At 50.0% G+C, this 16,782-nt stretch overlaps 2 protein-coding genes across 4 annotated transcripts; one reads left to right on the top strand and one right to left on the bottom strand.

Moving 5' to 3' along the window:
* Positions 1–400: 400 nt before the first annotated feature.
* EEF1AKMT4 (EEF1A lysine methyltransferase 4) lies at positions 401–9,588 on the bottom strand. Its single transcript, XM_008955314.4, has 3 exons — positions 9,274–9,588; positions 1,404–1,687; positions 401–872 (listed from the first exon to the last, which is right to left on the bottom strand). The coding sequence occupies exons 1-3, from the start codon at positions 9,467–9,469 to the stop codon at positions 585–587; spliced, it is 768 nt and encodes a 255-aa protein (XP_008953562.2). The 5' UTR covers positions 9,470–9,588; the 3' UTR covers positions 401–584.
* A 220-nt stretch (positions 9,589–9,808) lies between these two features.
* Positions 9,809–16,761, top strand: ALG3 (ALG3 alpha-1,3- mannosyltransferase). 3 transcript variants are annotated; one of them, XM_055110746.1, is made up of 9 exons: positions 9,809–9,938; positions 13,360–13,459; positions 13,557–13,704; positions 13,814–13,974; positions 14,450–14,570; positions 15,172–15,377; positions 15,538–15,615; positions 16,233–16,376; positions 16,512–16,761. In XM_055110746.1, exons 2-9 carry the CDS (start codon positions 13,386–13,388, stop codon positions 16,672–16,674), a joined length of 1,095 nt encoding a protein of 364 aa, XP_054966721.1. In that variant the 5' UTR covers positions 9,809–9,938; positions 13,360–13,385; the 3' UTR covers positions 16,675–16,761. The 3 variants fall into 3 exon arrangements, with proteins under 3 accessions (XP_054966721.1, XP_054966719.1, XP_054966718.1); XM_055110744.2 differs by lacking the exon at positions 9,809–9,938 and adding an exon at positions 10,187–10,382; XM_055110743.2 differs by lacking the exon at positions 9,809–9,938 and adding an exon at positions 10,187–10,419.
* Positions 16,762–16,782: the final 21 nt, after the last annotated feature.

Raw genomic sequence — 16,782 nt, 5'->3', positions numbered from 1 at the left:
CAGGTACTTGGGAATCTCAGGTGCATGTTGCTGGTGAGGGACGGTTGCCAAGTAAGACAGACAGGCCAGCCTGGCCTGGGAATATCATTATGATGTGGCCTCCTTGGGTAGAGATACAACCCAGGCGTGACTGGTCACCAGTGTTGGGGATGGAGCTAGGGTGAGAAACATAAAGCAATCTAGGTTCAAAGCCTGCAGTCTCCTGTGGATAAATCAAGGCTAGATGAGGATCAGTAACAGGCCCCAGGAACAATGGTCTCCAGGCTGGCTGGTGTGCAGAGGGGTTATAATGAGCTTTGCCCCAGGGGATGCATCACTGGTGGTTTGGTGTGGTGGCAGAGGAGGTTGGGGAACCCAGGAGAGAACTGAGGAACCCAAGAAAGAAGCAAGAAACCTGGAATCTGGATCTAGTTGGAGCTGGGCTGTATTGGTTCATGTGGGTTCGCTCCCACCCTCTATCTTAGGCATGAGGCCCCTGGGATGTAAGCACCTTGGACCCAACCCCAAGTCCTGAGTCAGGAATTCCAGCTACCTGAGGAGCCCAGGGCAGAATGGCAGGAAGGGCGGAGGACCATGCTCTGGCCTCAGAGCTGAATGGCACTAAGGAAGTCCTCATGATCTGAGTCCTGAAGGAAGCAAGGTGAGGTGGGAGGTCTGGGGGGTGAGAGGATTTGGGCCCCCAGAGCCAGCTGGGCCACACTGAGCTCCCCGCCCTTGTGCATGAGGTAGAGATGGAAGTGGAAACCGCTGCCATAGGTAGCATGCCTCAGGGACCAGCCATAACAGGCTTGGGCATAGTGTCTGGTCCGAAAGTGGGGGGCAGCAGAAGTCATTGAGATGAACCGGCCTCCAGGGACAAGCACGCGGCTCACCTGCAAGGCAGACAGAGAAGCCATTGGTGAGAAGTGGATCTTCAGGTTCTCAAAGGTCAGTACTGCTCCAGATGCCCTCCCAGTCAAACCTCAGGAACCACCCCACATCTGTAGCTCAGGCTTTCCATGGCAAAGAGTGAGCCACTTTCTCTGCCCCTGGCCATTCCTTGGGATTAGGGCTATATTCTATTCAGGGAGGGGTATAGGAGTGATATCAGGTATAGGGGTACCACTTTCCTATAACTGCTCACCTTGGCAGTCTCTGTCACCTGTCAGGAACCTGGCTGCTACCTCATCCCTATGGCAACCCAGTAACCACACGTCAGCCTTTGTGAGCCTGACTACTCCAGCCGCCTCTATAAATCTCGACCCCGCTTAACCCTTCCCTTCCTTCAGAGAGCCACACTCCTGAGGGTGACCCACTACTTGCTCCAAAACATGCTGCTGGCTTCTGATTTCTTCCAGTCCCCTGAAACCTCAACCCCGCAGCCCCACCTATTGATCTGCTTTCCTCTCTTGTTGCTCCCTCACCTCACTCAACACCTGGTCCACAGTGTGGACACCTTCAGAGGACACGGTCCAGGGATCTCGTTCCCCAGCCAGCAGGGCATCCAGCGTGCCCTTCTCGAGCACCACATCAAAAGAAGCACTGGGGAAGTCCAGCTTCCGCACATCCATGGTCTCCCAGCGCAGCTGCGGCACATGGGCATAGCGAGCCTGCATGGCAGCCACCACGACTGATGAGTAGTCCACACTGGTCACATTAGGGAAGCCTCCGAGGAACAGCTCGTAGCTCAGGGCACTGTTCCCGCAACCTGGGGTGGGAGGGAATGGGTAGCAAAAGAGCTACGTTAGCTTTGGTTCTCACCTCCCCCTGAATATCCATCCACTCTTGGCCCCGTTTTCTCTCAATCCAAACCCTCCAGTACTGAGAGGAGGTGGCAGAGTGCAGAAAAAGCACAAGCCTTGGAATCGCACAGGCCTGGGTGCAAACCCTGGCTCTATCACTACTAGCTGTGTGGGCTGGGACAAGTTGTTTAAATAGTAGAAACATGGATTTTTTTTTTTTTTTTTTTGAGATGAATTCTCACTCGGTCGCCCAGGCTGGAGTACAGTGGTGTAATCTCGGCTCACTGCAACCTCCGCCTCCCGGGTTTAAGCGATTCTCCTGCCTCAGCCTTCTGAGGAGCTGGGATTACAGGCGCGTGCCGCCACGCCTGGCTAAAACTTGGATTTCCTATTCAGAAAAATGAAGATAATAATACGTAGGCCATATACAGGATGTGATGCATTAAACTTAAGAACTAAGAGCTAGGGGCCGGGCGCGGTGGTTCACGCCTGTAATCCCAGCACTTTGGGAGGCCGAGGAGGGCGGGTCACCTGAGGTCAGGAGTTCAAGACCAGCCTGACCAACATGGAGAAACCCCATCTCTACTAAAAATACAAAATTAGCCAGGCATGGTGGCACATGCCTGTAATCCCAGCTACTTGGGAGGCTGAGGCAGGAGAATTGCTTGAACCCGGGAGGCGGAGATTGCGGTGAGCCAAGATTGTGCCATTGCACTCTAGCCTGGGTGACAAGAGCGAAACTCCGTCTCAAAAAAAGAAAAAAATAAAAAGAACTAAGAACTGTAGAGTAGCTGAAGGAGCTCTAAAGTTAGGAGTTCAGAGATTTGGGTTCTGATATTCCTAGTCACACAGCCATGGCAAATCATTCAACTCTTTGAGCCTCAGTTTCCTCAAATTCAAAATGGGGATAATACTGGTATCATTAGGACCATAATATTATTAGTAGCATAATAATGATATGAATTAGTATTATCCTAATCCCCAACCTCTTAGAAAACCTCAGAAGATATCAACCCTGGGAAGGCCTCATGTTAGGGGTTATTCTACTTTGTTTTCCAAAACAGAATTAACAAGTGAAGGGGAAACTAGGTGGGGACACACAGTGGAGCTGACTAATTCCTTGCAATTCTTTTTTTCTTTTCTTTTCTTTTCTTTTTCTTTTTCTTTTTTTTTTTTTGAGATGGAGTTTCACTCTTGTCGCCCAGGCTGGAGTGCAGAGGCGCGATCTCGGCTCACTGCAACCTCCGCCTGCTGGGTTCAAGCAATTCTCCTGCCTCAACCTCAAGTAGCTGGGACTACAGGCATGCACCACCATGCCCAGCTAATTTTGTATTTTAATAGAGACGGGGTTTCACCATGTTGGTCAGGCTGGTCCTGACCTCAGGTGATCCACCTGCCTTGGCCTCCTAAAGTGCTGGAATTACAGGCATGAGCCACCACACCTGGCCGCAATTCTTAATGTATGTATTGAGCACTACATATTAGGCTCTGCCCATGAATAAAAGTCCCTGCCCTCAAGGAGCTCATGCTCCAGTAGGAGGAACAAATGTGTCATCAGACAGTTGCTGCAAAACATGATGAGTGTTTCAATAGAGACAGGCTGTGAGAGCACACAGGAAGGTCTGGACCTCACCTCAGGTGAGTCAGCCAAGAGTTTCCGGGGAGCTGACAACCAAGCAAAGTCTTGAAGAACAGAGTCTTGACAACTTCCCAACACTCTGGTAGGAAGTGCCTGGAAAGCAGTCCCAAAGGGGGTAAGGTCAGGATGGAGAAGGGATAGAGGTGAGAGGAGTGGATGTGGATCTATAGTCCAATGGGCATGACTTCCTTAGAAGATCCAGTGGCCTCTTCCAGGCCCTCCTATGGCCAGTCCCAGCTTGACAATGGAGCTGGGTGACAGCTCTTGACAGCCCCACTGGGGATCTTCAGCTCTTGGGATTAGATTTCCTTTAATCCCCACTTGCCTCCCTAAGAGGATCATGGGATCAGCAGTTGGGATAGCCCTAATCTATCAGGGTTTGGCACCTGGACAATGTACCCAGAGGCAGCTGGCTGCTTGCTCCCCAGCTGCCCCTTCCCATGTTCCTCTTCAAGCCCTGGGGCTCAAGGAAAACTATCTTGCCTAGGAAAACCCAACATGTGCTTCCCAAAGTTGAAGCCACAAAAAGCCATGATAGATACAGCACATGGGATGGGGGTAAGGGTGGCAGAACCTGACTTAGTTCCAGGTTGAAATCCCACTGGGTTTGCTGACCCACAATCCCTTCATTACCCCCACACCTGACCTCATATACCTGTAGAGCTCTGCCAAACTGTGGACAAATCCAGCTTTCCTTCCTTTGTTCTCCTTAGTACAGGATGGCATCTTCCAAGATAACTTTACCAAAGGTGAAGGGGAAACAAAAGCTGGTCACTGGGGCAGTCATTTTTACATGCAGTGACTTTTGATTCTGTTGACTCAGAGATTTGGGGCCAGCAACTAAGAAGGGGCTTGGGAAAGCCACTGCCTTCCAAAGTGGAGCCTGAGGGAAGTAGAGCCTTGGAGAATTGATCCATATCCAAGAATACATCACATGAGGGCCTAGAGCTGAGTGGATCCTAACTCAACACCAAGAGATTGAAATATAAGCCAGAATGCCAATTTACTAATTTATAACAAGAAAAATAGCCATCATGGGAACAGGAGTTGAATCCTCTGGCCAGTCCCTTTTCTCTTTATAGGAAATCTAAATTGGAAGTCAAATTGATTCCAAATTAATATATTTTTTTTTGAGATGGAGTCTCGATCTCCGCTCACTGCAAGCTCTGCCTCCCAGGTTCACGCCATTCTCCTGCCTCAGCCTCCCGAGTAGCTGGGACTACAGGCGCCCGCCACCACGCCCGGCTAATTTCTTTTTTTTTTTTTTTTAGTAGAGACGGGGTTTCACCGTGTTAGCCAGGATGGTCTCAATCTCCTGACCTTGTGATCTGCCCGCCTCCGCCTCTCGAAGTGCTGGGATTACAGGCATGAGCCACCGCACCCGGCTGCTTCCAAATTAATTTTTGATTATGATCAAAAGATTCCAAAGAATCGCTTAAGCATAGGAGTTCAAGAGGCTGCAGTGGGCCAAGATCACACCACTGCACTCCAGCCTGGGGACAGAGCAATACCCTGTCTCTAAAAAAACAAGAAGATTCCTACAGAGCATGAAGTCAAGCAAGCATAGCAAATTGGAGAAGCTCAATAACAGCAAAGTGGGGCCAGCCATCCATATACATTCATTTGCTATGAGGATGTCTCAGCCATAGGGACCAGACACACGAGTCTTCCAACAGGGTACTCTGTTCTCTGAACAGTCCTGGGTAAACTGCCTCTCTGATTCCCATTTTCAATAAAAATAATAATAGCTAACAGTCATTGAACACTAGGTACTATGTTAAGCATTTATAAGAATTATTTCAGTTTACTTTCACGGTAGAGCCATATAAAGGATACTATTGGCTAGGCACAGTGGCTCATGCCTGTAATCCCAGCACTTCGGGAGGCCGAGGCGGGCAGATCACTTGAGGTCAGGGATCGGAGACCAGCCTGGCCAACATGGTGAAACCCCGTCTCTACTAAAAATACAAAAATTAGCCAGGTGTGGCGGTGGGCGCCTGTAATCCCAGCTACTCGGAAGGCTGAGGCAGGAGAATCGCTTGAACCCAGGAGGTGGAGTTTGCAGTGAGCTGAGATTGCACCACTGCACTCCAGCCTGGGCAACAGAACGAGACTCCATGTAAAAAAAAAAAAAAAAAAAGACACTATTATTACCATTCCCATTTTCTACATGGGAAAATTGAGGAAAATGGTAAGAAACTTTCTCAAGGTCACATAGTCAGTGGAAGAGCCAGAATTTGGACCCAGGCCTCTATTGCTCCAGAGCCAGAGCTCTTAAACCACTGTGTTCAACTGCCTCCCAGTTTTCAAGAGGCCCACTCACCTTCAGTCGTGACATTCCATTGTTAGCTATATCAATATGACCATTAGGCTATAATTCACAATGTAGTCATTTTACCAGTTTTAAGAGTTCCAGATGCCTCCCTACTCCCATCTGTGTGGTGTCACAAAGCACCCTTACTTTACCACTTCCTTGCTGCATGACAGTAGTGGACACTGTCAGTGTTCTGACCAGATGCCCTGGGAGTCTTTTTACCGATTTTAATTTTTATATCCCTGGGTTTTGGTGTGTGTTTGCTTCTAATGGTGTACATCTGTGACTCTTCAGGCTGAAACTACCTTCAGGGAAACTTTGCTTCTTCCCTTTCTCTGTTCCCTCTAGCTCTTACCAATTCTCCTGGGAGCACATTCTTGACAAGTAACTTGGACATGAATCCTCATCTCAGGATTTGCTTCTGGGGAACTCAATCTAAGACAATGAGTGCAGGGGTTGCCAAATGCAGCTTGCCACCTATTTTGCTAGATAAAGTTATATTGAAACATGGCTATTCTCATTCACTTTTTTTTTTTTTTTTTTTTGAGATGGAGTTTCACCCTGTCACCCAGGCTGGAGTGCAGTGGTGAAATCTTGGCTCACTGCAACCTCCGCCTCCCTGGTTCAAGCAATTAATTCTCTTGCCTCAGCCTCTGGAGTAGCTGGGATTACAGGTGCCTGCCACCACACCCGGCTGATTTTTATATTTTTAGTAGAGACGGGGTTTCACCATGCTGGCCAGGCTGCTCTCGAACTCCTGACCTCAGGTGACCCACCCGCCTCGGCCTCCCAAAGTGGTGGGATTACAGGCGTGAGCCACCCCGCCCGGCCGTCATTCACTTTTGTATTGTCTGTAGCTGCTTTTCCACTACAATAGCGGAACCGAGTCATTGTAAAAGAGACTGTGTAGCCTGCAAAGCCTAAAAAATTTACTTGTTTGGCCATTTTCAAACAAAGTTTACAGACCCCTAACCTGGAGTAAGTCTCTTAATACTTTTGACTTGTCTTTAGGGGTTGTCATAAGGATTAAGTAAGTTAGAAAGGGCCCAGCACATTCTCTGGCTCTTATCAGGCACTCAACTTAAGTCTGTTGAGGTGGAATGTAACGAAGAGTATTCCCCAAGTTGTGGGTCCTGTTCTTACATCTTGGGGATTCTAGAAATTCCCCTTTTGATTTTTAGACTTCTTGCCCCTCCTATCCAGAAAAGGATAGTTCCCAGTCAAGCAGATTTTTTTTAAAGCATCAGTTTGGTGAAAAACCAGTCAAGCAGATTTTAAGGCAGTGTTACTCTGCCAATCACCAGCATAAGAATCTGCTGTGAAGCTTGTTGAACATACAGATTCCTGAGACCCACATTAGACCATCCCTGGAATTAGAATCTCACAGTGCAGTCTAGTTCCCCAGGTAATTTTGATACACACTAAAGCTTGAGAAAACATAGATCTAAGGTAAATCTATAAATAAGTGCAATGGTTTAAAATCACAGATTCAAGGAAGTGTTTACTTGTGGGGAGAAGGGGTTTTAGGAGGACCACACAGAGAACCTTTAATATACTTTTCATTTTGCCAGGCATTGTTCTAGGTATCCTTCATGCTCATTTAATCATCTTAAAGCCCAATTAATAAACATACTTATGTTTTTAAGTTTGAGAAAATGGAAGCACAGAAATTCAAGTATTTTGTCCAGGATTACACAGCCAGTATAAGCCGAGCCAAGATTCCAACATAATTCACTGCCTCTAGAGTCCAAGGTGGTTTTTTGTTTGTTTGTTTTTTGTTTTGCTTTGTTTTGAGACAGGGTCTCATTCTGTCACCTAGGCTGGAGCCCATTGGAGCCATCACAGCTCACTGCAGCCTGGATCTCCTGGCTCAAATGATCCTCCTGCCTCAGCCTCTTGAGTAACACGGACTATGGGCACAGGCCACCATGCCCAGCTAAGTTTTAATTTTTTTTTTTTTTGAGACAGGGTCTTACTCTGTCACCCAGGCTGGAGTGGAGTGGTGCAATCTCGGCTCACTGCAACCTCCACCACCTGGGCTCAAGTGATTCTCCTGCCTCAGCCTCCCAAGTACCTGGGATTACAGGCACGTGCCACCACACCTGGATGATTTTTGTATTTTTAGTAGAGACGGGGTTTCACCATGTTGGCCAGGCTTGTCTTGAACTCCTGACCTCAAATGATCCACCCACCTTGGTCTCCCAAAGTGTTGTGATTACAAGCATAAGCCACTGCTCTGGCCTAAATTTTTTCTAGAGATGGGATCTCACTATGTTGCCCAGGCTGGTCTTGCCTCCTGCGATCAAGTGATCCTTCCACCTTGGCCTCCCAAAGTGCTGGGATTATGAGCGTGAATCATGAGGCCAGCCCAGAGTCCAAGTTTTTCTTTCTTTTTTTTTTTTTTGAGACAGAATTTTGCTCTCCTTGCACAGGCTGGAGTGCAATGGCATGATCTTGGCTCACCGCAACCTCCGCCTCCCTGCTTCAAGTGATTTTCCTGCCTCAGCCTCCCAAGTAGTTGGGATTATAGGCATGCACCACCATACCCGACTAATTTTTTGTATTTTTAGTAGAGATGGGGTTTCTCCATGTTGGTCAGGCTGATCTCGAACTCCCGACCTCAGGTGATCCACCCGCCTTGGCCTCCCAAAGTGCTTGGATTAATGGCGTGAGCCACCGCGCCCAGCCAAGTTATTAACCACTAAATTATACTTTTTTTCTATCCCTAGTAATGTTCTATTTCTCAAACTGAGTGGAATAGACACACACATTAGATTTGTTATTTATACCTTACATATATATTACATATACCTTTTTTATTTATTAAAGACTTCACTTAAACATACAAAGGCTTTTACAAAGAGCAAAGTAAAAACGACAATTGGAAGAAAACCTGTTGCTCATTCAAACTTTACTAGCGCCTCCAAGGCTGACAGTAGGAGAGAACCTCAAGAGGTCAGCCGAACACCCCAGAGCCCTACCTTTCCTCCAGCACGTCTTCCCTTTGGGGAATCGTATCACCCTGGGCGGCAATCTCCCCTCCACCCCTAGAGGGTGCTGTTCTCACTCTCTAAGGCATAGGACCAAGTTTCAGATAGGACTCTCTCTAGGTGACTCTGGCTCCCAGTGCCCAGGGGCAAAAAGAAAAGCGCTTGGCATTATTCTCGAGGTGCCTGCGCGTGCCGCCTCCGATGTGAACTCGCAGTCCCATTTCTAGAACTGAATCTAAAGCTCAGAACGGGTTCATGACTTGTCCTAAGTTATACAAGTCAATTAGCGCTACGACTTGAACTAGGTCCTCTGAGCATTCCGGTCCCCAAGGCTGCCTGCCTCCCGAGGGTCCGGACAGGGTCTTGGGTACCCCCCACGCTCAAACTCTGAGGGACTGTCTTTCTCCAGAGGGCCCCGGGACCAACAATCTCTTACTCCTGTTTGCCTTGACTAAATACAGCCGGGACTCTGAAGGAGCTGGATCTCGCGTCCCAACTCAGGCGTCCTCCAAGAGGGGTAGACAGGCGGGAGGAAAGCGGACCGGGCCAAGCCCATGCAGCGCCGGTCCTGCCAGCTCTACCTGGCGGGGCCGCCCCGGGATTACCCACCTAGCACAAGGATACGGTCCTCGGGCCGCAGCTCCGGCTCTAGGAGGGCACGGAAGGAGGAGAAGTCCCCGAACCAATCGTAGGGGGCAGAATCGGCTGCGCCTTGGTAGCGCTGATCCCAGTAATCGACTTCGCGGTACCCGCAGTTCCGCTCCGGTAACTCCGGAGGCGCCCTACTGGCCCCTGGAGAGGCCATGCTCTCAACCGCCGGGCAGCCAGAGCCGCCGGCCCTTCAGCCAATACGGAAGGCAGGATGCAGAAGGCGGGGCCCTGGTGTCTCCGCCCACCATCTGCAGTTGCTCAACACAAACACGTGGAACTTCCGTCCTTTACTAAGCGCTCTTCGAAGAATCCTCCGGCTGGGAAAACCATCGTCCAGACCCTGAATCCTCCGGCTGTACTGCCAAGTCATTTCCTAGGGCCGCACTCATGGTGTCAGACTCACGTGGGCTCATCACTGCGTCCTCTCATATTTTCAATGTGAATGACTTTTATCAGGAAATCTGAAAATTAGTGAAAGGTTCATTTTTCTCAGCATCCGGAAGGCTCGAAGGGCAGGCAGGAGGGGCGCGAACAGGGGCTTTGCCCTCCTGGAGAGACAGCATGAACACAGATGTTCCCAGCGCAGGCGAAGTAGAATGCTGGCTTCAGCGGTTGTGGGGGAGGTAGGCAGGAATGTTGCTTTTCTGGACATTCGTTCTAAATTAGCGCCTGTGTACCCAGGGCTGGGTATAAACTGAGGAGTAAGACATTGTCCCTGCTCCTATGGAGCGTGGAGTGCATCAGAGGAGACAAATGCAGAAAAATTACATTTTAGTGGAATAAATGAAGACTGGCTACTCGGATCGGCGCTTAGCCTGGTGGGACGCCAGGCACGGGAAGCGGAACCTAAGTGTCGAAGGTTCGGGTTTCCGGGGTTGGTGGGCCCACACAAGCGGCGCACCGTTAAGATGGCGGCTGGGCTGCGGAAACGCGGCCGGTCCGGTTCCGCGGCCCAGGCAGCGGGACTCTGCAAGCAATGGCTGCAGCGCGCCTGGCAAGAGCGGCGCCTGCTGCTGCGGGAGCCGCGCTACACGCTGCTGGTGGCCGCCTGCCTCTGCCTGGCGGAGGTGGGCATCACCTTCTGGGTCATTCACAGGGTGGCATGTGAGTGCGCCGAGGGGGAGGGGAGGGGAGGGAGGGAGACCTGAACCCGCGACCCAAACTGGATCTCAGACCTGGAACTCCAAACCAGACTCTGTATCCACTCACTTGTCAATTGCGAACCCATCCATTTCCCTTACCTGAGCGCCAAGCCTGCTCTATAGAAAACCGGATCTTAATCTGCCCGCGTGGCAGAGGTGGATACCCTAGAGATTGGCCTTCTGCACTGAACTTACAGCCTGCAAACCAGCTTAGAAGTCAGATTTGAGCCAAAATTGTTGTACTGCTGCTGCTGCTGCTTTTCTCTGTGGCTTTGGACACCTCAGGTCTCCTCCTGGATCTCAGCTTTTTCCATGTGTTCAGTTCTGTGATCTTTGAACGTCCCTTCTCAATGATGGCATTTTGTGACCACTTGAGTCCATTAGGCATTATTGGCTACTCCTTTCCAGGCTGAAACTATACTCTAGGCTTAAGGCACTTGGCTTTCTTGCTAAAGACTCTTAATTCAACAAATATTTATTTAGTGCTTATTATATGCCTAGCATTATGCTGGTTACCAGAGAGAGGTACAGTGGTGAATAAGAGATGCATTTCTGCTGGGCGCGGTGGCTCACGCCTGTAATCCCAGCACTTTGGGAGGCCGAGGCGGGCGGATCACGAGGTCAGGAGATCGAGGCCATCCTGGCTAACACGGTGAAACCCCGTCTCTACTAAAAAAAAAAAAAGAATTTAGCCGGGCATGGTGGTGGGCGCCTGTAGTCCCAGCTACTCGGGAGGCTGAGGCAGGAGAATGGCGTGAACCCGGGAGGCAGAGCTTTCAGTGAGCCGAGATCACGCCACTGCACTCCAGCCTGGGCGACAGAGCAAGACTCCGTCTCAAAAAAAAAAAAAAAAAAAAAAAAAAGGATGCATTTCTAACTCGGGCCTGGACAGTAAGTTAGCAGGCAATTATAATGCATCATAATCATGGTAGTAGTAACACAGGATACCATAAAGGGCATAGGAAGTCACTTAAACCAGGTTGGAGGAGACAACAAAGGCTTCATAGAGCCACCCTTGGAAGGTAGGAATTAGCTATTTAAGGAAAGAAGAAAAAGGTGAGGGGAAGGAGTGCTGTGGACAGAGGATCCTCTATTAAAAATTTCCAGCTAGGCCGGGCGCAGCAGCACACGCCTGTAATCCCAGCACTTTGGTAGGCCTAGGCGGGTGGATCTCCTGAGGTCAGGAATTTGAGACCAGCCTGGCCAACATGATGAAATCCTGTCTCTACTAAAAATACAAAAATTAGCCGGGTGTGGTGGCATATGCCTGTAATCCCAGCTACTCGGGAGGTTGAGACAGAAGAATTGCTTGAACCCGGGAGGTGGAGGTTTCAGTGAGCCGAGATTGCGCCACTGTACTCCAGCCTGGGTGACAGAGCAAGCTCCGTGTCAAAAAAAAAAAAAAAAAAAATTCAGTTAGGCTGGGCACGGTGGCTCATGCCTGTAATCCCAGCACTTTGGGAGGCTGAGGTGGGCGGATCACTTGGGGGCAGGAGTTAAAGACCAGCCTGGCTGGGCATGGTGGTTTATGCCTGTAATCCTAGCACTTTGGGAGCCCGAGGCGGGCAGATCACCTGAGGTCAGGAGTTCAAGACCAGCCTGGCCAACATGTTGACACCCTGTCTCTATTAAAATAGAAAAATTAGCTGGGCATGATGGCAAGTGCCTGTAATACCAGCTACCTGGGGGGCTGAGATGGGAAAATGGCTTGAACCGGGGAGATGGTGGTTGCAGTGAGCTGAGATCGCACCACTGTACTCCAGCCTCGGTGGCTGAGCGAGACCCTGTCTCAAAAGTAAAACAAACAAACAAACCAGCCTGGCCAACACGGTGAAACCCCATCTCTACTAAAAATACAAAACTTAAAAAATTAGCCAAGCATGGTGGCACACACCTGTAGTCCCAGCTACTCGGGAGACTGAGGCAGGAGAATCACTTGAACCCGGGAGGCGGAGGTTGCAGTGAGCTGAGATAGTACCACTGCACTCCAGTCTGGGTGACAGAGTGAGACTGTCTCAAAAAAAAAAAAAAAAAAAGACAGCCTGGTTCCTTTGAGGAACTGAAATGATTTTTTTTAGAGCTAGAGTGTAGAAATCAAGTGAAGGGAGTAGTAAGAGATGGGAATGCAGAAACTGAGGCCAGATCATGAAGGAATTTGAAAGCTTTGTTAAGAAGATAGCATGATAATTAAGAACTTGGGACCCTGCAAGCTTCAATCCCAACTCCACCATCCTAGCTCAATTATCTTAAGCCAGTCACTTAACCTAATTAATTCTTAGGCTCCCCTTCTAAAAATGGGAATAATACAGAGTTTTCTTTATCTTAAGGGTCTTGGGGAATCATTGAGAGGTTTTAAGCAGAGGCCTGTTACGATTTGTATTTTAGGAGGAGCTCTTTGGTGTACGAGGTGGAAAATATATTGTAGCAGGGTGAAAGTAGAAGTCAGGAGCCTAATTAGCAGGCTATTGTATAATCATTGGGGCTAGAGATTACTTTAGGCTCAAATTTGAGTATGTAGTAGCAGAGAAGGATGAGATAGAGATATTTACGGTGAGGAACAGGCAGAACTTGTTGACGAAGGGTTGCAAATGAGAGAGGAGGGAGTATCAAAGATGTTACTCAGGTCCGTGACCTGGTAGCTAAGAGGTCGGTGGTGCCATTTGCGGAACCCAGGAAAGGGAGTAGATTGGAATGGGAAGAAAGATCACAAATTCACTTATAGAAATGTTGAGTTTGAGATGCCTGGGTTCACCCAGAGAATGTCAGATAAAGAGTTAGATTAAGAGGTAGTGAAGCCCTGGGAATTGGCTGAAAGTCTGTGTTTTGATGGTCTGGAGGCATGGGGAGGGTGGCAGACAAGTTCTAGACTCAGAAGTAACCAGATCATCTTGTCTTCTTCCAGACACAGAGATTGACTGGAAGGCCTACATGGCCGAGGTAGAAGGCGTCATCAATGGTACCTATGACTATACCCAACTGCGGGGTGACACCGGACCACTTGTGTGAGTGGGGACAGGAAGTTCAGGGAGGATGCGAGGGGCTGGTTAGGTACTAGTCTGCGTGACCTGACCCAGGCTCACATTTTCTCTCATCTTCCAGGTACCCAGCTGGTTTCGTGTACATCTTTATGGGGTTGTACTATGCCACCAGCCGAGGCACTGACATCCGCATGGCCCAGAACATCTTTGCTGTGCTCTACCTGGCTACCTTGCTGCTTGTCTTCTTGATCTATCACCAGACCTGCAAGGTAAGTCCATGCTACCAGGGCTAGAGGGCCCCAGCCTGGGAGGGCTGGGTGGTGGGGATGGCTCAGGCTTGCTGAGCTGACCTTATACCTTACTGTGTTTTCCCTTTAGGTACCTCCCTTCGTCTTTTTCTTCATGTGCTGCGCCTCTTACCGTGTCCACTCCATCTTTGTGCTGCGGCTCTTCAATGACCCAGTGGCCATGGTGCTGCTCTTCCTCAGTATCAACCTCCTGCTGGCCCAGCGCTGGGGCTGGGGCTGCTGCTTTTTCAGGTCAACACCTCTTCCTTCTGGCCCCCTCTCGTTTTCTGCATTTCCATCTCTTCCCATTTTCCTGCAGCAGAGGGGGTAAAGGAGTAGCCAAGACAGCATGGGTCACTCAGGGCTCCACAAAGCGAGTCCAGGATCTATAGAAAGTTTCTGCCCTGCCATCCCCCAACATACACACATGCCCTCTTTCCATCCTGTCTTCCTCCCAGACAGCATTCCTTGTTGGAATTAGTCCTTCACATTCTAAATACTCAGTATATGCTCATTCACATCTAGTAGGCATAGAGACTATGTATCTGCCTCCTGCCTACTCCAGGCTCTTCCCTCCAACAGTTGTGAGTGTCGGTCCCATCCTGGAGTTTGCTGGCGTGGCGGCGGGGGGGAGGTTGCTGTGGTGATGGTGGGGGGTATGTCTTTGGGTGTTGTGTGCACAGCCCTGGAGCTGATCTCCACCCTTCCTCTCCCCTGCTCACCCCAGCCTGGCAGTCTCTGTGAAGATGAATGTGCTGCTCTTCGCCCCTGGGTTACTGTTTCTTCTCCTCACACAGTTTGGCTTCCGTGGGTCCCTCCCCAAGCTGGGCATCTGTGCTGGCCTTCAGGTACCCCCACCTCACCCTTCCTCTTTCTAATCAAGGAGAAGCCACTTGTCTTGATTGAGGGGCTCTATCCCTGAGACTCCCTCAAAGCCAAGAGACAGGGTTTTAGAGTTGATTCTGAGCTAGGGAGCCACTATCTCTAGGCTGTAGTTTCCATAGCTGTAAAATAGGGTATTAAATTTGATGGTCTCTGAGAGCCTTTTTGCTTTTTTTAATTTTAAGTTTTGAGATGGGCTCTTGCTGGGTTGCCCAGGCTGGTCTCAAACTCCTGGGCTCAAGCAAACCTCCTGCCTTGGCCTCCCAAAGCGCTAGGATTTCGGGCATGAGCCACCCTGCCTGGCTTCTGAGAGCCTTCCTTGCTCTGCCCACACTTTAAGGTGAATCCACACCTTAAAGCATTGTTATGACCTGCCTCCTGAGCTTCTTTGGCCCCAGGCACTGGCCTGGGGTAGGGGTGGGGGACGTGGTTTTCCTGCTATTTCTAGTGGGAATTGGGGAACCTCTGAGGCCTACATCCCAGTCCCACACCCCTCAATGAGTAGCATGAAGGCTGGTCATTGGGAACGAGCCTTGGCAGCTCTGCTGACATCACACCAATCCTCAGGTGGTGCTGGGGCTGCCCTTCCTGCTGGAGAACCCCAGCGGCTACCTGTCCCGCTCCTTTGACCTTGGCCGCCAGTTTCTGTTCCGCTGGACAGTGAACTGGCGCTTCCTCCCAGAGGCGCTCTTCCTGCATCGAGCCTTCCACCTGGCCCTGTTGACTGCCCACCTCACCCTGCTCCTGCTGTTTGCCCTCTGCAGGTGGCACAGGTGAGAAAAGGCAGTAGTGCCATGGGCAGAGTTGGGGGAAGGAGTGAAGGGCCTAAGCCTTAGGGGCTGCTTGGGGGAAGTGTCAGTTAAGCTCATGGGGTGAGTCTAGAGTTTGACTCACAAAAGGGGCTTGATAACTGTCTGAATGGCTTTTCCCCAGGACGGGGGAAAGTATCTTGTCGCTGCTGAGGGATCCCTCCAAAAGGAAGGTTCCACCCCAGCCCCTTACGCCCAACCATATCCTTTAAATTGTGGGAAGGTAAGTCTTGCCCTCTCTAGGTGCTGACAGAGTCAGGTATCCTGACTGGATGCCAGCTGGTCAGGTATCCCTTGACAGCCGGTGACCTGGGCGAGGAAAGGGGACCCCAATCATAGAAGTCCTATTCTGCACCACTGTGCTGAGCACTTCACATATTGAAGTATATTTGATTCTTAATTCTAAATACGAGCTACTCTTATGAGTACCTCTCCCTGGTACTATCATAAGAGATTTACATATGTTCTAATATTGAAAGCTCACAAGAGACCTCGAGACAGGGAGGTACACTTACATTTACTATTCTCATTTTACAGATGGAAAAATTAAGACTTCATGAGGTTAAGTAACTTACCAAGGTCACACAGCCAGTAAGTTAGGGGTTCAAACCCACAAGACCTTATGGCCCTAGGTATTACTCTCTCCATATTCCATATTCGGTTGAGGAGCAGGTCCAGAGAGGTTAATAAACTTGCCCAAAGGCATGCATCAAGGAATGGCAGAGCCAGGGGGCTATGTGACCTAAAAACTATTGCCCCTCTGTTTTGGGATAGTCCCCCCACACACACTCCTGCCCTTGACCTTGACCACCGCATACAGATCGTTTCTACCCTCTTCACCTCCAACTTCATTGGCATCTGCTTCAGCCGCTCCCTCCACTACCAGTTCTACGTCTGGTATTTCCACACACTGCCCTACCTCCTGTGGGCTATGCCTGCACGCTGGCTCACACACCTGCTCAGGTACCAGCTGGGACAACTGGGGGAGTGGGAAGGGATAGGGAGTTCCTGTTGGGGGTTTATGTCTGGGGCATGAGGAGCTGCAGGTCTGCAGGCCTTGAAACTGGATGAAACGTGGAACCTGTTTCTCATCTCCAGGTTGTTGGTGCTGGGGCTCATTGAGCTCTCCTGGAACACATACCCTTCCACATCCTGCAGCTCTGCTGCCCTGCACATATGCCATGCCGTCATCCTGCTGCAGCTCTGGCTGGGCCCGCAGCCTTTCCCCAAGAGCACCCAACACAGCAAGAAAGCCCACTGAAGTCCACCCCCTTTCCCTCCAGTCTACCCTCAGGACCTGGGGTGGGTTGGACTCTGTGCCCTTCCAAATAAACCTTGCTAAGTCCAACTCTGTGCAACCTACATGGAG

The sequence above is a fragment of the Pan paniscus genome, chromosome 2, assembly GCF_029289425.2.
Source record: "Pan paniscus chromosome 2, NHGRI_mPanPan1-v2.0_pri, whole genome shotgun sequence".
Classification (NCBI taxonomy): domain Eukaryota; kingdom Metazoa; phylum Chordata; class Mammalia; order Primates; family Hominidae; genus Pan; species Pan paniscus.
Note: the sequence above shows the minus strand (reverse complement) of the source record. Positions and strands in the feature narration are given on the sequence as shown.

What these genes read in the sequence shown, in the direction of transcription:
- EEF1AKMT4 (XM_008955314.4), bottom strand. Translation starts at nt 9,469, where the DNA reads ATGGCCTCTCCAGGGGCCAGTAGGGCGCCTCCGGAGTTACCGGAGCGG. An exon ending in GGACCGTATCCTTGTGCTAG is followed by an intron (nt 1,688 to 9,273) that starts GTGGGTAATCCC and finishes CTCCCACCCCAG; the next exon opens with GTTGCGGGAACAGTGCCCTG. An exon ending in TGGACCAGGTGTTGAGTGAG is followed by an intron (nt 873 to 1,403) that starts GTGAGGGAGCAA and finishes TCTGCCTTGCAG; the next exon opens with GTGAGCCGCGTGCTTGTCCC.
- ALG3 (XM_055110743.2), top strand. Translation starts at nt 10,224, where the DNA reads ATGGCGGCTGGGCTGCGGAAACGCGGCCGGTCCGGTTCCGCGGCCCAG. An exon ending in GGTGACACCGGACCACTTGT is followed by an intron (nt 13,460 to 13,556) that starts GTGAGTGGGGAC and finishes CTCATCTTCCAG; the next exon opens with GTACCCAGCTGGTTTCGTGT. An exon ending in GCATCTGTGCTGGCCTTCAG is followed by an intron (nt 14,571 to 15,171) that starts GTACCCCCACCT and finishes ACCAATCCTCAG; the next exon opens with GTGGTGCTGGGGCTGCCCTT.